The sequence below is a fragment of the Cyrtonyx montezumae genome, unplaced genomic scaffold (assembly GCF_038088225.1).
Source record: "Cyrtonyx montezumae isolate F1298 unplaced genomic scaffold, pur_monq_1.0 scaffold_13, whole genome shotgun sequence".
NCBI lineage: Eukaryota > Metazoa > Chordata > Aves > Galliformes > Odontophoridae > Cyrtonyx > Cyrtonyx montezumae.
In genome coordinates, this window is record NW_027071859.1 from 24,895,256 (window position 1) to 24,918,309 (window position 23,054).

Consider the following 23,054-nt stretch of genomic DNA (forward strand, 5'->3'; position numbering starts at 1 on the left):
GGATCTGTGCCATGGTACCAAAGCATACAGTTTAATACAGGGCCTTCTGTACCTAAAAAAGTAATCCACCTCCTGAACCCTTTGAGAAGGCCAAGCACTTTTTGATATTGTAATGAACTATGTAATTTGGAGAGTAGGAATCAGAAATCCAGTCTGCTTCCATTTGAGAAGTGCAGCTTCTCTGAGCTTCTGCTTTCCTTCATAATGGGCCCAAACACCCCCAAAATGAGATAGAATTCAGATCTGTGAAGAAATCAAATACCCACAAACTGAGAAGGAATCGTGACACATCTATTACACATACAAAATCTGTATCATTTCCACTCTTCCTCTTTTACATATCTAATTTTTGCAGCAATATCTGCTCTGCTGCTGTGTTGATACCTGTGCTTAAAAGGACCTGGGCTGTGACCATATAGATTAGAGGCTGTTAAAGCATCACTTGTGGAACTTTGGTGCTTCTGCACCTGCCCAGAAATCCTGTATCTTTCAGAATGATCCAGTTTACCAGTTTTAAGGTCCTTGATCATTTACAATTGACTAGTGCTACCTTTACCAAACATCCTCTTGAGTTTTAGCCAAATTCTGCACCTCTTTCTGAAATTACAAGAAATTGCCATGTTGCCCTCATCTCCATTTACTTCTTCCAAGTTAAAATAATTCTCCTTCTTTTGCAGTGTGTGTGATTTGCACTACAAAAACCAACAAATAAAGCAAACAACCAAAACTAAAGATGCTAGAAGACCAATAATTCTTGCCCTATACTTTGGATATTGTATGCAGCAAATTGTCAGTTATGTATGTCATTGAAATTAATGTTATAGTTTCATTTTCTGTACTTCTCAAAAGTTTCTAAATTGTAACTTCAATTGTATTACTGGCCTGAGAAAAGCCACAAAATCTATATCATATGAAAAGCACTGACACATCCTGAAGTAGTGATGCCAATAGTTTTGAAAAGGTTAATGAACTGTATCTAAAATTTATTTTTGAAAACTCTCTGTATTCTGTGCACACATTAGCACATCCTTCTGGCATTTTAAAATTCAAATAGATCTAGTTAGAAAAATGGCAGAACACATTTGAGTAAATTTCAAACCTATTAAAAATTCATAAGCTTAAAATTTACTCACAAACCCATACACTTTAAGAAGTTTCTGCATGTCTCCCTTTGGCTGACCTTCTACATCACAATAATGAAGTAATCCACATGAAGGACCAAGAAGTAAAAAAAAATCCATCAGGTTACACAGATGACACCAGAGCATATCTAATTTCGCCAAAGCTGGGATATTCAAAATGAGTAAAAATCTAAAAACAGGTGATGACAGATAGAAGGGTAATTAAAGAAAAACAGTAACAGCAAGAACAGAAACAGTGTCAGTGGAAGAAATTGGAGAGCATTTTCTGCCACATTGCAGAATAAGTACTCTCTGTATGCCAGGCAGCTCCAAGTGTAGCAATATTGCATCAACAGAACCATATGAATTCTGTATACACCAGGCTTTCTAACATTCACCAGCTTCTCATATTTGCTACTTGTATTGCCATATTTTAGCAACTTTCTTCAAGCACTTTTTCCTTCCTTCTCAAGACAAACATCTCCTCCCAAGGGGCTCATATTGTAAGAGAATAGTAGCAGAGCTTTCTGGACGCCCTCTGAGAAGCAGAATTTATATGTAGAGATTAGTGATGTCAGGATGCATGGAGGTTAAAACTAAAATAAAGAGCAAGGAACAATGCAAGCTGCCATGTTCAGGCAGATGCAAAATCCATGTGTCAAAGGGCAGAGAATGTTTGCCAAGTTTCCCTGCAGTCCTCTCCTACAGGTCAACAACACCACCCAGGGAAATTCAAAATACTTTGATTTCTGTTTCCTACTTCTGTTCACAGAATGGAACAGCTGCCAGGATGCAACTAGTCTCTGTGGGCTGCACGGAGCTGGACACTGTTAAGACTCATCATCAGCATTTGATAAAGCAGGCGAGAAAAGGAACCTGCTGTCCAGGATAAGGGATTTGTGAGACCCAGCAACCTTTCCTTTTACAAATTAGATTATTTTCAAATTTTGTCTACACAACCTACACAACATAATTTTACTCTCCTAATTAGTTACATACACACAGTAAATATTTGCAAGTAACAGGCCCTAGAATCTCAGAACGCCTGAGGTGGGAAGGGACCTCTGGGTCCATTTGATCAAACCCAGAGCAGGGTACCCAGGACCACACCAGGCAGCTTCTGAAGATCTCCAAGGAGGAGACTCTCTGGGCAAACTGTGCCAGTGCTCCATCACCCCACACATCACGGAAGTGCTTCCTGATGTTCAAAACGAATCTCCTGTGTTCCAATTTATGCCCATTTCTTTTTGTTCTGGCACTGGGCATTCTCCCTTCAGGTATTCATAGACATTGGTGAGTTTTCCCTTGAGACCCCTCTTCTTTGGCTGAACTGTCCCAGATCTCTCAGACTTTCATCACAGGAGACACATGGTTCTGATCTTTGAACACCTTTATATCCTTACATTGGACTCCTTCCAGTATGTCCAGGTCTCTTTTGTACTGGGCTCAGCACTCCATGTGTGTCCTCAGTAATGATGAGTAGAAATGAAGAGTCACCTCCCTCTCTCTGCTGGTGACCCTTTGGCTAACATACCTAAGAATACCATCAGCCTTCTTAGCAACAAGGGCACATTACTGACTTGTATTCAACCTGTTGTCCATCAGGAATCCTAGTCGTTGTTTGCAGAGCTGTTTTCCAGCTGTGTGGACCCCAGCACATTCTATTCTAGATCACTAAGTTCTCTTTCAAAAAAATCACTGCATTCTGATTCAAATAAAACAATATTTACCATTGATGCTACAAACATCAGCCATAGTCTACTCTAATTGACTAAATAAAAGTATCAATACAAATTGGAATAAATCTTGGCATATACTTCTATAAATTATAAATCTTGGCATAGACTGTGCTATTTTAAATTCTAAATAAAGCAGTTTAAAAAGGAACTAAGCCAAATTTACTTAGAAGCCTTCTCCTTTCTGTCCAGATCCCTGTACATGCTATAAACGTAGTCTGGACTAAGCAGATCTCACTGTTTTTGTGTCTCGGCAGACCGTGGTTGAAATCTCACTCTAAATAAGCTGTCAAGTTTAATTGATCTACTCAGCAAAAAGCATCTCTCATAAATAAAAGGTTTGAGAAGCAAACAAGGAAGTACAATACCCATTTATACAATGATCTTTTTCTCTCTGTCCATTCTGTAGAAATTATCTAGAATAGACACCCTATTTAAGGAAGAAAAAATCCCAACAGTTTCTTCTGATTTGAAAAGGTACAGAGGGTACTTTACCTGCAACTGTCAATATTCTTTCTTCCCACAGCATTAGAGAAGTTGAAAGGTCCCACATTATTGATTTCTGTGAGTTGTATACAGCCAGTGAAATTGTAGACAAGTCCAGGTATCTACAAAGGATAAAATGCACACAGTTCTTATGCATGTTGTCTTTGTAATCAGTTTTTAAAAGCATTATGCTTTTGTGAAAGATTTCTAACACACTTTAACCCCACTGACGAAGAACTCTCCTGGTCTCCATTTATTTTACCATTATGAAATTCTATCAAATAACTTTGAAATGAGAGCAAAATAAGCAGGACTTCATTTTGAAAATCAACTCAGAGAATTTCAGACATAGAAACAGCACCACAGCTACAGTAAGACTTCAACAAAAAGTGGATTTGCCTAATTTTAATCAGGTGCTTATTTTTTACAGATGAGCACAGGTCATAGGGAATAGTAAACAAGGAAGCTTTGAAAAATCTAAAAAAGTCTACTACCTCCCTGCTCAAAAGATATCTACCACCATTAATTATGATTCAAAGCTGCCTAAATTTCTACTAAGAATAAGAATCACACTAGGGGCACTGGAAAATAAACCAGCAACTCAGAAACAAACCACTCAACAATAAATTGCCGCCTAAACAAGCAACACTGACACAACATACTGACAAGCATTATAATGTATAAACAAGCCACCCAAAATATTGCAGCTGAGATTTTATGGACTAGGCCACTGAACTGGGAGAGGGTTCTGGTCACACCAGGTCATGTGTACATATTAATAGAGCGAAAGAACAGGTGAGAGTCCATAGCTTTGTAACAAACATAATTTCTGTGGATTTACATTTTATGCCACAGTAACAGTGGAACAGGGCACAACTTGAGCCATCTAAATGACAGATGGCCATGAACACAGAGGATGAGAAGCAAGACATAGGTTGGTCCTTAGCACAGCCATTCCTAACACTGATAATCATTAAGCCAGGCTTAGTGCAGGAGAAAAGTCATTGAGGTAACTGTTTAATGCAGGAATGCTATATAGAAACAAAGGAAAGAATTTAAAGGAATTCAAGTAAACATGAGTAAAGCCTATGTATCTGAATACTTGAAACAAACTATTAGAGATCCCCTCCTCACCCCTAAATAAAAAGCAAACAAATAGAAGAAAAAAATAGTCTGTAACTCCCAAACCTGGAATGTATAAATAGTAAGGTCAAAACAAAACAAAACAAAACACAACCAACCAAACAAACAAATAAACAAAACAGAAACAAAACACCAACATTTATAAAGGATAAGAAGTCATCCTTTAAAGGTTGTAGTCCAGTCCAAATGAAGGAGATTAGAGAATAATATAAGCATTGGCAGTGAAAACCTAATAAAGCAGGCAAGGCAAAGAAAAATAAAAAGATTTTCAGTAACAATTTTCTAAAGGCATGATGATGAGCATTTAATGCTTTTTTAAAATCCAATAGGAGCAGGAAGCCTGCCAGAAAGGTAGGACTAACACACCATCAAAGTACAGAGTTTTCAAAGAGATATGGTTCTAGCAGGAAACATAAATGAACTCACCAAATAAAAATTTAATGCAAAGGATCTCTGGGAGGTTCCCATGCCAGAAACCCTTTTTAGTAAGAATACATCAGAGATGTGTTTGAAACACCACCAGAAAATGTTTTGAAATAAATTAACGAAGTTAAACAGTAGCAAAACTAGAAACAGTAAATAGTGCTTGACTAAAAGGAATTAAGGATCTATTTTACTATGGTTATCACTTCAAATAGCTTCAAGATCACAGGAATGGAAGATGTAGACTTTTATTTTTGATTTCATTTGGTTGTTTGACCATTTTTCTAATTAGTTGATTGGTCGGTTGGTTTTATTTGCTTTTTATGATTTCGGAAAGGAAGACAAGGCAGGGAAATGCAAGAGCACACCTCAAACTACAGGTCAGTAACTCTCATTTCCATTCTAGACATACCATTAAAACCACCTTAAAGAACAACATCGACAGATATATACATGAACATACTGGGGAATAGTCTAGATGGTTTCTGAAAAAGGACATTGTAACTCATGGGAGAAATAAAACATATGAAAAGGATGCCTTGGTACATAGTCCTTGATTTCCAAAAGGCTTTTAACAAGTTTATGTGCTAACAGACTTTAAAGTATCTCAGTCACCTTTGGATAGCAAGGGGCCTTCAATAAATGAAGAGAATGGTTAAAATAGAACAAAAATTGGGAATAGTGAGCTTTCTCAATTATGGAGAGCTCCTAGAAAGTCTCTGAGAAATCTATATTGGGATCTGTTCTCCTCAGCTTATTCACAGTTTACTTATAGTAGAAAAACAAAAATCCTGAGAAGAGATGTAAGATAATTTCAAAATATACAAAAAATATAAGGTACATAGGGATAATGATGCATATGAGTTTCCAAACAGACTGTCTATACAGATCAGGAATGTTCACTCAGGAAAACCCACTGTCAAGGAGAGTCAGAGTAGTGTGCAGATGAATGAAAAGTTTCCACAGTTTCTTACAGTACAGGATCAAAAGGACAATAAATTACATAAATCAGTAGCAGGATGAAAGCAAACTGAAAGGTGCACTTTTCACACAACTCAAAATTAAACTGTGAAACTCTGACATAGTATTCTTAAGATGCTGCAAATTCAAGGGAGGTAAAAAAAACCCACCTGAAATTAATAGAGATTTTTCCAAAAGAATCTTTCCTTTCTCTATCCTTATTGTTAGAAGTCATGAAAAGAATGATGGCCTATAGCCTATACATTTACCTTCTTCTTTACCAATCAGTAAAACATGTTTCATATTGTGATGGCTTCTTATTCTCTCACTAAAGCCTCCCCTTTACTTTAAATGAAAAACAGATTTTTAAAAGAGAGAATGATTTTAAAATCAGGTTTTGTTTGAATGCAAAACACTAAATCAGAACATGGAAAACACTGAAGTAGGTCTCTGCTATGCTGGGTGTTAAAGAGATAAATAGATCAAATGGATATGTTTTCCTCCTACCCCTGTCTTGGCAGGGAGAGTCCCTTACTATAGTCTCACTTTTTAAGAACCTTAATGACTCCAGCAAGGCATTGAGATCTACCCAGCTGCTCCTGGATCCCAAGGAAAATTCCCCTTCTACTGTCACTTCTACAGGCTGACAATTTCAGGTAATCTTTGCTGTGCACTGTCCTACCAAGTATCACTTTTTGTAAGTGGTACTTGTTTTTTGTTTGTTTGTTTTTTTTCCTGCCTTTTATAAACAAATTCACTTTCAAATTAATGGAATGCTGGATTTGTTGCAAATTTAATATGAACAAAGATGTAGAGTTACACACTTCTGAGAAGTGACATGGGACCCAAAACATTGCCTGAAACAAAAATAAAAAAATAAATACAATGTTTTAGTGTTAGTTGCATAAATCAATTTTTCAAACATTCTCTCTCTTAAACATTTATAAAGCTTCACCAAAGCTCAATCATGATACTTTCCAGTCACACCATGTAAGTTGTTCAAGTTGCCCTCATTCTTGGGAGTGTAAAAGCAAACAAAGAGAAAGAAAGAAAACAAAAGGAGCCAATAAAAGCAAAGGTCAGACACAATATAGCTTTAACATTTATGACATCCACTGTTACTTGTTAAGTTCTTTCTAGACTGAATATCAAGTTAGTGAGGGGAAAATTCACTATGGCAACCTATGATCCATTCTGCACACTGAACAGAAAATTAATGCTTAGCTTGGGAATCAACCTTTATCTGCACATTCCCCCAAGCACCATTATCAGTGAATATTTTAATAACATGATTTCCTTCTCCCTGAAACAAACACACAGACTGAGTGCCTAACCATTTCTCTTTCTCTGATATTTGTGTATTTTGAATGTAATGGATTTCTCTAAAGTACTATTAAAATTCCTAGAAGCCTCTTCTTGGATCCGTAATCATAACTACATCACAAACACACTGGTCAAACAATCACTTGCCTTTGGAGTGCAATCTCGACAAATATGCTATCTATACAAAAAGCTAATGTATTCCTAGATGTATTTTAGAATAAGAGCTATTGATACAAAGAAATAAAAATAAGTAACCATGTTTTATTCTTCTCCTTTTGAGGACAGATGCTAGTTGTTAGCAGCAGATTAGAGTATTAAAACATGGAATTCACGTATCTCAGTTTCCTCCCACTTAGAAAAATACATTCATATACTGACAGATTGTAATACTTAAAATGCCTGAAAATGTCAGGGTCATAGCAACACCAAAAATTAAATTCAGTACAATTCTCTATTCAGAAACTATGCAGATATGTTTGACATATAGTAACCATGCTCTTTAAATGCCCTTTATACTTGACAAAAATGAGTACAGATACTTATCTGGTAGGAAAAGTTCACACATATATGCCAAACCATTTGTTAACATCCCTTACTGCCTAGCCTAAATTAGAGCTGCTGTTAGGTAGAATTAGCCTAGAATTGAGTTCCTAGTAAAATGAGCTTGCATGCTGTCATTTCTCTACAGATTTGTAAATAATATAATGAGGTTTTGGCCTATGATCAGAGCTTTTTATTACAAAAATATAATTAATGCAAAACAAATCATAGCACAATCTTTCCTCATTTGACTTGCCTCAGGATAGATTTTATACATCTCAGAATTTCTCACTATAGATAATACAGCATACCAGGATGCACAGTTTGGCAATCTTTCACAATTTTTTCCCCTGACACATCTATGCTGTTTGTCACTGCACTTCCTAATATTTAGTTTTTTAATAGTCAGCTTCAATTTGAATGCATGTGCTTTTTAACTGTTCAATAATGTGGAATAAAATAAATTTTAATATATTTTAATGCCATTTCAAAATGTGTATGAAAATACAAAGTGGTCTTTGTTCTAAAAACAAAGTAGTAAAAAGAAAACATAAAATAGAAGAGAAGGAGTATTACTTTAGTTTCTGTATTAATACTAGTTAAGTACCAAATTGGAAGAGAAAAACGGTAAGGTATAAAGGTATAATTGTCTACATAACACCATAGGAAAAATAAAGCATATAAAACACAAAGGAAATAAAGTTTCTCTTACATCCTGACCAGTACAGGTCAGATAATTAAACCCTAAACTGAAATATAATATCTAAGTTTTGTTTAATTTATAAATTAATATAATAGAAGACTTTAAAATGAAATTGTGATACTGAGCTAAACATCTCAAAGTCATCCTTACTCTTACTAAAAAAGGGACTCTTCTAAGGAGTTTAAGGGGCAAGTTAAATCAAGATTATTTTTCATGTAACAGCTTGTACTAAATTTTTTGAAGAATGTATTGCTCATATCCTGAGTCTGTTTATCAGATCTGTCATGGATATTGAAACACTTTCACAAAACTTTTATGAAATAAAAATGGTGAAGCAGAACAAAATTGACAGAAGAGAGGGAAAAGAATCCCTGATCTGCCTGGGGCAGTGCATGTCTGCAGCTTGCCTCCTCGTCTCTCATTTGTTCTAGCAACTCAAATCAGGGGTTTCAAAACTTGCTACCCTGGTAGTTCTCCTATTGGGGGAAATAAAGAAGTTAAGAAATCATCCAGTTCTCTCGGCTGAAGTGCATGGAACAGATCCTGTGAGCAGACCAGGATGGTATACCACTTCCTGGCTTGCTATGCTTTGCAGTAGGAGCTTGACGGGTCACCTGCCTGGGCCCTAATTTTGGCAGAGCCAGTTCACCATGCAACAGGCACCTGCATTCTTCCTGCATTGTCTAAGCTGAGTAGCAGTAGCAAACTCACTCTCCAGTGTTTCACCGTTGATTTCCTATTATTTTACTATTTTGTTCTGTCTGAGAATGGCTCATTAAGCCAAAAAGAACTAATTGAGACCTTTAAAATCAGTTAAGTCTAAAAGCTTCAAGAGTAGCAAGCTCCTTTTCCATTTTAATGAAAGTTTATCCTTGGTCAAGATCCTTGTCTTTTAAATTTCTTGCCATGCATTTAAGCAAGTGCAATGGTTCATCTCAGAAGCTATACAAATATTTTGAAGTACGGGAAGACTTCCCTAGGTTTTATGGCTAGTAACGTCTGGCCTTTCTTTAAACAACTGCAGTGTTTCTGCTTATAACTGTAATTCATGTTTTCATGTTTTATTTTGTTGTTGTTGCAGTTTTCAGTTAAGCTCAACTATTGGATTTTACTATTTAGTTAAGGAGAAACAATGCCTTCCACATGAACAAGACGAAAAACTTGCTGAGAAATTTGGAGAACAGTTTTTATCTAGAACAAAATCTATCAACTAACTGCAGAAATAAACTCATCTCTCTGTAAAACAAAGGACGACATTAATATACATTTCCACATTCACATTGTCTATGAGCAATGATGATGAAGTTATACTGAACACTGTGCTAAGCTAGTGTAATGTAGTATTATAATTATCCTGTGCTAAGTATTATACGAAGTTAGAGAAAAATTACCCTGAACTAATTTTCAGTCCAAGCCACTAAACTTCTGTAGTTCTGTTTCTTGTCCAATAATCAATATTTCAGACCTACGAACATTTGACTCAAAAGAGTTTTGTATCTGTCTTTCTGTAGTGCTGGACACATAAATCACTCTGAAACACATCATGCTCAATCACAAGTAGTGTGTTACAAAAAAAGGGAGTAGTTGAAGCAGATTCATATATCTTCTGTCTGAATGAGAAAAGATAACACCTTATGTAAAACAAAGACAAAAACATATAAAAGGAATTAATATTCCTATGGCTACTTCCCGTGTAAGATTGAAATATACATGATTCATGAATTACAGTATTTATCTGGAACACTTGGAGGTCTTCAGAAATAAAAATGACTATAACAGCTAAAATGTTCCAACAAAGTAGAACGTGAACGTAACCTGAGATAAACAGTATTGAGAAGGAGTCTGTTTTGTCAGCTACAAGAATGTCAACAAATATCATCTGTAGAAGGGAGAGATAAGAAAATTTCTTCATAAATTTTTAGGACTTTTTATCTTATACCATGTTAGTACATCATGTAAACATTTGCAACTAGACTGTGGGGTTTTTAATTTTTTTTTTAATTTGACAGGTTGCTACTCGTTGTCTGCATTGTCTTTTGGATAGATGCTGCTGCAAACATAACAGCATAGGAAATATATCTATAATTCATCATATTAACATAGATGTGAGATTAATTTGGCACGAGTGAAAAGAAGACCTGTGACCTATTTTGTCATCCCTCCTGGGGAAAGAAAAATCTTTAGCGAGGGAGTGAGATAAGCCATTGGATTCAGTCACCTAATTATTAAAACTCCTATTTTGAGAATCACAGTCTTCAGACATTTATGGGAATAAATGCTTCTCCAGAGCTGTGAATTCCTTGTTCTGCCTCATTGCTAGACAATGTTGTTAGTTTATGTGGGACATCTTCTCTTTTCTCAGTTCTATCTTATCCCATGCTGGCTTGTATACTGCTGATAAACGTCAGAAGACACACCTGGATCAGATATTCTTACTTGCCTTGGGTTTAATACACTCAGCATACTCTTCTACAAGTTGTATATAGAATTTACAATTTCCAAGAAAGCCAGTGAAGCTAAAACCATCAGATTCACATGATCTCAGTCTATGCACTAGGGGATCTAGAGAAATCAAACATTATTCTATAAGCTGGAAATGTGGAAATGTTCAGACAGAACCTTACATGCTCTACTTTGTGCCCATTGCCTCTTGTGCTGGCACTGGGCACCACTGAGAAGAGTCAGGCCCTGTCTTCTATTTACAGACATTAGTTATATTTCCCTTGAGTCTCCTTGAGGATCAACAATCCCAGCTCTGTCAGCCTCTCCCCACATGAGAGGTTCTCCAGTCCATCCACCATCTTTGCTGGACTCTCTCCAGTATGTCCATAGTACTGGGGAGACCAGAGCTGGACCCAGTGCTCTAGCTGCCACCTCACCAGTGGAAGGATTATTTCACTCCAGCTACTGGCAAAGCTCCTCTGAATGCAGACCAGGATGCTATCAGCCTCCTTTGCCAAAAGAGCACATTGCTCATCAACTTGGTGAATCATGGCTGCCAAGTACTGTTCTGCAAAAACTCTACAAACTCCTTCCTGTAAAAACTGCAAAACATACAACGCCTGATAACATCAGGAAGTTCTTCAGCAGGAAATTTCTGCCATGTTAGTAGAAGACTTTTCATACTGATTATGGAATGATATAACATCATATGGCAATTCAGCTTAGAAACCAAAAGTAATTAACTTTCATATATAAATACATACATCTACACAAACACAGAGCACACAGCTTAACATTCATGCAGACTTTCAGGCTGTTACACCTGATTCATTCAAATCCGCCTCCTCCAATTTGGCGCCTCTTTCCAGTACAAGATTCAGCATTACTCTGCTATTTATATTCAACAATGGAAGTCTACCAGAAGATAGAAAGCAGTTTTGCAGCATGGATGAACATTTTCACAATCTGATTACAAGGCAAAATCAATAGCTTTGTTTACCAGGTATTGAGTACATGCAAGCTTACAAATGGCAAACAATAGGATCGTGTGTAAAGCCAGGATATTCCTGCTGTTTCACGTTTATGTTAATACTGCATCATACAATTTCCTTGTGTTAATTTTGAAATGTATTCCACAAATAGATTTGTTTTTCAAGTTTTCCACTCTTTTCCATGCTATTCTGTCTTTACTCTGAACAACAGCCTGTAAAGCAGCATTCTGTAAATGGGAATAAGAATCTGTAATGAGACAGTGACACAATCAAGGAAAAGTTCTTCTCTGTTTACTGTTACATACAGAGGAAGCAGCTTTTAGTAGCAGTATGAATAATTCTCAAACTTAATAAACACTAGTAGAGAAAAGTAGGTAGAAGATAGGTAAGTAAATAAAGAGGTTTAAACCACAGAAGAGTGACAGACGCTGATACAGTCATCTTCATTCCTTTTTGCTTTCAAAATGCAGGACATTAACAAAAATACAACATTGATGACTTTTTTTTCCACTATTCAAAAAATTTCTGTTACTAAGTGCTTCTTTCTTACTTATTCCTTCATTTCCAAATCTCTCTTCATTAAAATGAAAAAGCAAAAAATAAGAGATGCATTTCCATTGCTTCACGAAGAACAGTTGCCACTTCCTTTGTTCCTTTCTTGTTTTTATGATGCACAGTAAAAATGACAGATTTATAAACAATGCGATCACTGAGTTCCTTCCTTAATATTGACTCTTGCTTTTCATTATAACAGCTTAGTTGGCTTCCACCTCTAGAGCAGAGTGCGCTTCCCACCAGCTTGGCAAATGTGTTATTTGGCTATTTTTCAGGCTCGACTATGTGTTGCATGCCCAGTAGGTACATGCAGATACTTAGTTTAGAGTGAAGCTATTAAGCAAACAGCACTGAGGGCTTATTTGCCAGGGATCAGAAATGGCCTCCATTTACTTTTTTTTTTTTTCTACAACAACTGCCTCCGCTACAGTCTTTGTATTTAGAAAAAGAAATGAAAGAACACAGTAAAATGCCAAAGCTGTCAAGTTACAGAAAGTCAATTTATTGTTATGGAAAAAAAAGGAAACTTTTCCATAGACTGGAAGATTCAGGGATTGGGACTGAATGTGGAGAGAGATTGCTAGCATTATTAGAGAAGCAGTTCTGCTGGAAACCACACAACCAGGAGACTGACTTACCACACCTAACTGGAAATCTCATGTGATACTAATGGAATGTATTTATTTCTCTGCAACGTTTCATCATTTTTTTCATCAAATATACTCCGAGCCTAAAAATATTAATGTCTCATACCTAGGTTGCTCTGAAAGTAATGCGTTCTTTTTATTTCCATGAAAACTACAAAATACACAAAGAGCACAATGACATGATTCGATAGAACAAATTCTCAGCTACAAAACGCTACTTTTCAAGTCACCACCATTACCTACACATTTTCACAAGCGGCGAAACAGAACCTGCATGCTACACTCATAAAAAATCTGTACCAGTGGAGCTGACCCACTGTCACCCCTGCTGAAATGCACCACTCACTGCCTCCCTGTGCTTACATTCACTGTTTGATCTGCATCAATATTCATCAAGCGTTGATGACTGTCAATGGGTGCAAATTTCTTTCAAATGGAGGAATGCGATTGCATACCGTTGTTTCATGCACACTTCCATATTGAATATTTTGTCAGATGGCAATTAAATATAATGAGATATTAAAGGGAATGTTCAAGGTCTACTGACATACCTCAAACATCTGCTCTGACATTGCAGGGCAAAATAATAATATAGGAGGCATCATTTTCAGAGCAGCCTTTGTATTTTAGTTTGTTGAAAGTCAAGGAGGTTTTAGAAACACTAATCATCAAGATTCACTGTGGAAGGTGCAAGTACCATAATTTAAACAGAATCTAGACAATTGTTAATGAAGATATTCTCTTTTGGAAGGAAAAGATCTAAAATTAAAGGGGTTGCTTTAAAGAACTGGAAACATCAGAGATGGGAGTTTTGAAATTTCCTTAATTAATGTGGCAGAAAAAGTCTGGCAATCACCAGCTGAAAGAGGGCACTGGGAGTAATAAATATAAAGCAGACAGGGGAAAGAAACTTGCCAAAACTCAAACTGTGTTGGATCTCACACAAAATTTAGAAACACTGAAGAAAGAAGGGAGATTAACTAAAATTGAGGAAATAGATCAAGTCATGAATACTGTAGATGTGACCAAGAGTCTTTGTCTTACTATGTGGAAGAAATTCTGGAGTTCTCCTTTACTATCTTGCACTGGGTTGTACATTATATTGCCTTGCAGTTGTAAGTTAATATGATGTTCCCTTAAGAAAACCAGCTACTACCAGAAAAAGGGAAGGTGCTATTTATTTCTATTAAGAGAAAGAGAATAATCTCAGGGGAAGGAAGGAAGTAAAGAAGGAAAGGTAAGGAAGGAAAGGTAAGGAAGGAAAGGTAAGGAAGGAAAGGTAAGGAAGGAAAGGTAAGGAAGGAAAGGTAAGGAAGGAAAGGTGAGGAAGGAAAGGTGAGGAAGGAAAGGTGAGGAAGGAAAGGTGAGGAAGGAAAGGTGAGGAAGGAAAGGTGAGGAAGGAAAGGTGAGGAAGGAAAGGTGAGGAAGGAAAGGTGAGGAAGGAAAGGTGAGGAAGGAAAGGTGAGGAAGGAAAGGTGAGGAAGGAAAGGTGAGGAAGGAAAGGTGAGGAAGGAAAGGTGAGGAAGGAAAGGTGAGGAAGGAAAGGTGAGGAAGGAAAGGTGAGGAAGGAAAGGTGAGGAAGGAAAGGAAAGGAAAGGAAGGAAAGGTAAGGAAGGAAAGGTAAGGAAGGAAAGGAAAGGAAGGAAAGGTAAGGAAGGAAAAGTAAGGAAGGAAAAGGAAGGAAGGAAAAGGAAAGAAGGAAAAGGAAAGAAGGAAGGAAATAAGAGAAAAATCCACAGAGATCCAGAGAACAATTTGTATTGCAGGCAGGCAACAAGGGACTAGCAAAGAACTATCAGACTGCTAATAAGCAGAGCTGAAACTACTTTTAGGAGAACACACAGTAGAGAGCCTAGGCTCAAAGGAAACAGTTCAATGTTCTAGTTATCATTCTACCAAAACCTGGGACATTTTTTTATTTAAAGATATCTGGTCTTTGTTTAAAGGAAGACATGCAGAATATCACTCTCAGCTTCTGGTAATTTTGGGTCTCCAAGGTTACTTAAGCAGCCCAACATTCACTCAGTAGAAATATTAGGGAATACATAGAATCTCATATAACAATCCCAGGTGTGACTCCCATCCTAGACTCCTGTGGGCATAGATCCAGAATCCATAATTTCTCAAGCACATGACAAGAGCAGTTGATGCAATATTTAAAGTAAATGAGCATATGTAAATACAAGCAACTAAGACTAAAGCTGTTAACAAAATGCAAAGTAATGCAAACATCACTTTAGTGATAAGGATGACGGAGGTGAGAATTAAAAAGCAAAAATGCCTGTCGGGAATACTATAAAACCAAAGGTGTAAGAGAATATAAGTTTTCTTATCTATTGGGGTGACTCTAGACACATGGATGCTTTTGGTTACTAAGTTTGTGTTTGTCAGAAGAATCAACAATTTGTTCCTCTCACCATCCAAAGCACACAAGTTAAATCAGCAAAAGTAGTTTCCAATGGGATTTTGTGGGATTTAGTAGTAAATTGTCTTCGTTCTTTTTTCTTGAAATGAAATTCATTGATTTGAATTTTAATAGGATGGTGGTTCAAGTCCAAACATTCATTTTAGTGGCATAAACCTCTGATTTTAAAAAGCTTGGAGAAATACCATTCATACATACATTAGAAACAAATGAATATCATCTATTAAAACATGATATTACGTTTGCATAGCATGCCTTCTCTTCATGTAGCTTGAATTTTGTGATTATATTGTTACAACTTATGCTCAGTCATGCAACATGATTAGAAACAAGCATACAGATGAGTAAATCGGTAGCTCTCTTTTGATAGTAAATTGATCAACACTCGATTTTAGCTGTGCATTACAGGGAATGCATAAAGAAACAATAGGTGAGATATGCACACTCCCATCAGTTGCAGAAGGAACAACTCTGCAGAAGAAGAACCTGTAGTTCTCAAACACACCATGAGAGAAAGGGCAACGAAGCTGGGGAACTGATGATTGTTAGGCTTCCCTAAGTAAGTTGCCAGGCTGTAACAAGCATTATGTCAAGTACCTTTCTGTCTGTTTTGGCTGGCTATTGCTGAAGTTCAGAGAGTCCTACCTAAACTACTTCCAAGTAATTAATTTCACACAGCTCTCTTTTATATTTATACCATCATGCTGTATCTCCATAAGAGCTACTAAGGAAATATACAGACCAGTAAATAGTATCCACTGGCCTGCATGATCAATACACACCTTATCTTGATAGGTTAACCAAATTCTCTATTTTGATTCATGGTTTATGGGGGGTGGGGGGTAAGGACTACCATTCAAGTCTCTTAGATACAATTCTACCTTTAGAAACGGACTGGAAGGGAGGAGTAAGCCAGGATGAGGAGCTATACTAATATAATCATGGACTATGTGTGAATTTTTGCTGTGAAAAGCTTCTGTTTTCAGGAAAGTATCCTCACATGAATTTTTCATTCAAGCAGATACTCTGCCATCAAGCTTCTCAGGGAAGATCCAAGAGTACCTTTACACAATGAGTATTACAGACTGTTTTCCCGAGCTTTGGGAGACTGACTGGGAACAAAATAATGTTCAGTGAGTGACTTGAAGGAACTCAAAATGATCAAAAACCAGATGTTAAGGATACAAACACTGAACAGTACTGCTACATAAAATCTCTTCAGAGCAGCTTATAAGCTTTAGTGGAAGGGATTGATAACAAGCACACCCTCTAAGGGTTCATGCAAGTTATCTCCTAATTGCTCAAGCCTTACTTCTCACTTCATGGGATCACTATCATCAACCAGACCTACTGAAATTTTCCAAAAGGGATCTCTAAGAGTCAGATGGATGAATTACTGTAATGTCATCTCAATAGATGATGTCACTTATGGAGCTCCGTTGCTTCCAGACAAAGGAAGATATTTCTTTTTATTGATTGAATAACATGTGATGGAAAAATTATGAAAATTATGCCTACAGTTCTCAAAGGCACAAGCAGCATACATTGCACAGAGTTCCAAGATGTCAATGAGAAAGCATAATTCTATCTCACACCACAGACCTCAAGTTGCAGAATTCTTTAATGTGCTCTCCACCCCCTAGCATTCTATGCTGTTGCTTTCAAGACAACAGTCACTTTTTAAAAAGCATCTACCAGGCTGGACCATAAACAACAGGGAAATTATGTGAAATACCTGACCAGGCATCTGAAAAGGGATTATAAGATATTGGATACGAAGCCCTGAATATGCTCAGCAGAAGATAAGTCATCTCATATGTCTGCAACTGCCCTTAATTTTGCACAGTGAATAGGCACGGAGAAGAGATAAATGGTTAATGTTACTAAGGAAAGCAGGGTTGTTAAAAGATGAAAGCACTGCATGTATGCTGAAAATTTTCTCTCAGGACAATTCTCACATCACCCACACATGAATACGAGGTATCAAGGAGCTCTTGTTCTGGACAGCACTCTTGCCAACAAAAATGGGCTGTAGCTGTTGCTAGGATCCTGTTGAATATGCAGAAGCTATGGGCTAATTAAGTGGCAACATCAACCACAATCCAAAGGTGTTAACAGCAGGTCAGCCTGCCAACTATAGGAAAATAAGTGCCCTCAATTGAAAGAAAGAAAGCGATCTTCTTGCAGCTTTGCCAGTATGCTCAAAGAGAAATGGTCATCTGGATTTGAACTGAGAAATTCATGAAAACAACTTGCATGCAAGTTCAAAAGAGTCTCATCCCTTCAAAATGTTCTTCAAAATAAGGGAACAGTCACTGCAGAATCAGTATCAAATATATGCACTCTTGGCCAAAATAATATCTTTCTTCTGATAAAACTGATGTCCACTTGTGCCAGGTGCAGGCACTCAGCTGCCAGCATCAGGGCTGCGAGCTCCTCTGGGAGATGAGGCTGGGGCTGTGCCATGCTGCACATGAACTATTCCAGACAACTCCACTGGCCCCACTGCAGGGAATGGCTGCACAGCCAAGATGGCAGTGCTGCTGTGAAAACATCACACAGACAGAGCATGAGAGGAAATATAAAAACAAACACACAAAAAAAAACAACAGAATTGCAAAGACCATGTTCAGAGAAGAACAAAGGAAGGAGGTGCTGTGATGTGCTGGAACAGCTCTTCCCCTGCAGCCAGTAGAGAGGACCATGCCAGAACACTGGATATTTCCTATAAGAATTATGGCCTGAAGGGAGCCCTTACCAGAATAAGTTTATCCCAGAGGACTGCAGCCTGCGGAAAGGACCCACACAGCATCAGGGTTAAAAGTGTGAAGAGAAAGGAAGAACAGAAAGGAGCTGTTATGGACTGACTACAACACCCACATCCCTGAGCCACTCAGGGTTCAGAGAACAACATGGGAAAATAGCTAAGCTTGGGAAAAAGGTAGCAGGAGATACTGACCTTGTGGACTACCTAGGGGAGGAGGTAGGAAGAAACAATTTCATTCTTCCTGAAAAAGATTCTGAGGGAATGTGAGATGACACTGGGTACTTTAAAGGAGCGGAGGACTTGAACCAGTTCTCTCCTGTAGAATCCTCCTTTGAGAGCCCCCTGAATAAAACAGAAGTACAAAGAGTACCAAAAGGAGGAGGTACCTGATAGATCATCATCGGCATTCATATGAAATAAATGGTGCCAGTGGTTTAGAAGTCTTTTAAGGTCTCATTCAAGACAGATTCTGCAGTTTTAGGTACTTTGTAGAAGAGTTCTTACTGCTGAACAGAATATATACACAAGTACTCAGTATTCCTGGGGGTTAAGCAGTAGTAGCATAAGGCCTCACTGATGGAGAAAAAAATATAAACTTGCAAGATGTAACATCGAAGAAAATTTCCATTACCCTCTGGATGCCCTAATTCTTTGAAAGCTGGATAGAAATTTCTAGGATCAAACAACACAGTGGATAAGAGAAGGCTGGGTGAGCATGGAAACCTCCAGAGTCCAAGGGTAACATATCACAAGGCATGTTAGCCTCATTGCTAACTATGATAATGCACAGAAAAGACAGTGAAGGAGAGTACTGACTTGCAGCTGCAGAATGAAAGACAATATAGTGAATTACCACAAACAGATGAAAAAAGGCAGGGTTTGGATATATGCTCCAGTATTGAACCCCAGTATCTGTATCAACACTCTGGTGTTTTAGAGCTTTTTGTAACCAGTAAACTTGTTGAAGGTGCTCTCTGTACCATCATCCAGCTCTTAATAGGACGAGACCCACTGTTGATACCTAGGGTACACCCCTAGTTACTGGCCTCCAACTAGACCTTATGCCACTGACCACAAACCCTTCAGATCTGATTGTTCAGTCAGTTTGTAATCCGTCTGTACTTTGTCAGTTTATCTACGATGATGTCATGGGAGACACTGTCAAAGGCTTTGTTGAAGTTGAGCTAAACAACAGGCACTGCTCTCTCCTTTCATCCACCATGCCAGTCATCTAATTGAAGGCTGTAATGTTGGTCTTCTCCATTACTGAATACCCCCAGTCATCTTGCTTTCCTCTGCATATTTACAAATGCTTTCCAGAAGGACTTTTTCCATCAGCATACCAGAGACTGAGGTGAGACTTGTTCAGATTGCAGCTCTTCAAATCTTCACTCTTATTTTTCTTGAAGATAGTGATGCCTATATTCTTCTAGCCTTTAAGAATCACTGCAAATTACTATGCCTTTTCTACGACAATTATAGAGGCCTTGCAAACAGATGGCTTCCTCAGAAACTGCAGGCACAGCCCACCAGACCCCATGGATTTATGTATGTCTTGTTTGTTTGAGTGCTCCCTTACTTTACCCCCTTCCCTCAGTGGTAAGTCCTCCACACTCCAGCTTTTCTATCTAGTCTCAAGGGCCTAGGATTCCTGAAGGCCAGTTTTACAGTCTTACTGATACAAAGGCAATATTGAGGACCTCAGCCATCTCCACACCAGGTCCTCTACCCCACTGATCACTGGGCCCAGGTTTCTCTAATAGACAAATGGGTGAACATCTGCAGTGCACCTGTCTTGCCAGATAAGACTTGACTGGGATTAGTACAAGAAAATATAACGTGGCTTAGGAAATGGAGTACAAACCACATAGCTGGCACAAAACTGTGAGAGAGTCAAATCAGTTTCCTAAAGTCCAAAAGGCAAAGACAGCTAAATGTCAGAGTTAAAAATATGAAGTACAGTGTGAAATGGTTGCAGATATTTTTTACATGTTGACTTAGAAATGAAAAGAAGCTTGAACACATACTCCATGAGCACTATAACAGAAAAAGCTTCTGGTATCGCACATAAATACAGACTATGTACTTGATTTTCACTATGTATGTATTTTTAAAGCATTATATCAATTTATCTGCATGCCTATCAGCTGCCTTTACAAATCAAATGGTTCCATACTATTTGCCTCTTAATTTATCTTTTATTTAAATAGATTCCCTGAACCATTATTTCCCCCATAGTAAATATTACTGGAAATGAAAAAAAAAAAATTAATTCTTCCTTGCAAAACAGAAATCTGAATTAGACTATCTTATTAAATTTCTCAAATACAGAGTTTGTTTACAGTCCCTTCCCTGTATGGCTTTTTCAAATTGATCTCAAGAGAACAAGACAGAAGTTTTAGTGCTGCCTTTGTATCAATCTTTTAATTTACTGTGAACACTATCAGGTTAGCTTTGAGCAGTTATAACACACAAATCAGTGTTCAGGCACTAGAAGTATGAAATAATTAAAACCCTTTGAGAAAAATACATCCATAAAGCCAAATTATGAGGGGATACCGGAGAGACAGTGGCAATCATCATCATTCAGGTTCAGCAGGAGATTCTAAGTTTCTTTTTCTTTTCTCAACACACTCCTTTAATTTCAGACACAGAGGCTTCAGCAGTTTGATTCCCCCATGCACAAACAGAGAGGTATGGTTCTTTTTTTTTTTCCTCACATAAAAGAGCTTCCAGAGATCTTAGTTAAATCCATGCATATCAAGACTCTCATACACATATGAAACAGGAATAATCTACTTGGCTCAGTGTCCTGATTCTGCCTACATTTCTGAAGTGCAAACCTACAGTTTTTAATATTCTGATTCAAGATGTCTGAAGTCAGTCAAGGCTTCCTCCACAGATAGCCTGGGGCTGTGTAGTTCTTAAAGTTCCCTGGCTTCTTTTCTGCAAGAATATAGAGTAACCACAGCATCGCTAGTATGTGTGGTTTGTAGCTTTGTTATTAAGTACGATTAATCTGGCATCTACTATTATCTAGTGAGACCAAATTGCATTTTTAATCTTGCTTATAGCAATCAGTTTTACACTGTGTTTCACTGTATATATTACATATGTGGGGCACACACACACACATATACATATATTTTTTCAGTAGAATTGTTGGTGTTAATGAGGTTTTTGCACTTATGTCCGGAAATCACAGCCATGTGAAATTTTATCAATTTGAAAACAACCTTAAATGTCTCCTTTAATATGATACAAAGATCACTGAGAAAAGATCTCAATTCCTCACAGCAATAACTTCTGGTACTTAACACAATTAAGGGTTGATTTTTTTTTTTTTTAATTTATTTCTGGTTTGAATTTTGCTAAGTCTATTTTTAGTGGACTTCAAGGAAATAGGTAGTAACAGTATAATATTAATATCAATTTACTCATATTACATTAATGTTAGTATCAATAGGTCATATTGTCACTATGTAGGTCACTCTGAAAGTAATGACTCCTGTTTTAATTCCATGAAAACGAAGACAGCTAAGAAGAGCACAATAAGACTACTTGATAGAACAGATTCTCAGCTCCAAAACACCATTTTTCAACAGATTCAGCACCATAAGAGAGAGACCATCCAGACAGACTTAATCAGGTTTGTACACTGGGTCCAAGAGAACCTCATCAGATTCAACAAATCCAAGTGCAAGGTCATGAGTCATGGCAACCCCCATTGTCAATACAAGCTGGGAGATAAAAAGACTGACCAGAGCCTTGCCAAAAATGACCTGAGGTTTATGATGGATCAGTGGCTGGATACGAGGCGGTAACACATTCACACAGCTCAAAAAGCCAACTGTATACTGGGCTGCGTGCACAACCAGCAGGTCAAGGGAGGTTATCCTACACCTCTACTCTGTGCTGGTGAGGCCTCACCTGGAATACTACATCCAGATGAGGAGTCCTCAGCACAGGAGAGACATAGACCTGTTGGAGCACAACCAGAGGAGAGTCACAAAGTTAATCAAAGAGATGGAACACCTCTCCTACAAGGACAGGCTGAAACAGCTAGGACTATTCATACTGGAGAAGAAAAGGCTCAAGGGAGACCTGATAGCAGCCTTTCAGTATCTAAAATGGGATCTGTGGTGACAGGACAAGGGGAAATGTTTTCAAATTAAAAGAGAGAAGATCTAGATTATAATATAAGAAAAAGGTTTTTTACAATAATGGTAGAGAAGGACTGGAACAGACTGCCCAGAGAGGTGGTGGATGCCTCATACATGGAGACAGACAGGGTCAGGCTGGATGGGGCTCTGAGCAACCTGATATAGCTGTAGGTGTCCCTGCTCACTGCAGGGGAGTTGGATGAGTTAACCTTTAAAGGTCCATGTCAACTTAAATGGATCTATGATTCTATGATTAGCTACGCATTTTAACCAGCAATGAATAAGAGATTGCATACCCCATTTGTAAAAATGTGTGTGGCTGCCTGGAATGTGGCTTGTCTTTCACACTGCTGTCACCATTGCTGACACACACTGCCCACCACCTCTTTGTGCTCGCACCCCCTGTTCTTCATGAACATTCTGTAAGCATCAATGAAAGTGAATGGACACCAACTATTTTCTGTATAAGGGAATTCCACAGATATCTATGCCTTCCATTCTGCAATTTCAATACTATAAATTTTGAATTTATTAGATGTAACAAAGATTTATTCCATAGTTTGATCAACACAGTTTAAGATCTGATTTTAGTTTAACTGGCAGAATGCAAAATTTCTTCCATCTGTCT

The 23,054-nt window shown here is 37.7% G+C and overlaps 1 protein-coding gene across 1 annotated transcript in view; it reads right to left on the bottom strand.

Moving 5' to 3' along the window:
• EYS (eyes shut homolog) overlaps nucleotides 1–23,054 on the bottom strand; it is a 718,119-nt gene that overhangs the window by 211,511 nt on the left and 483,554 nt on the right. The window contains exon 35 of the mRNA XM_065730862.1: nucleotides 3,353–3,465. Within this exon, the coding sequence (XP_065586934.1) occupies nucleotides 3,353–3,465 (113 nt within the window). The remainder of the gene's footprint in view (nucleotides 1–3,352; nucleotides 3,466–23,054) is intronic.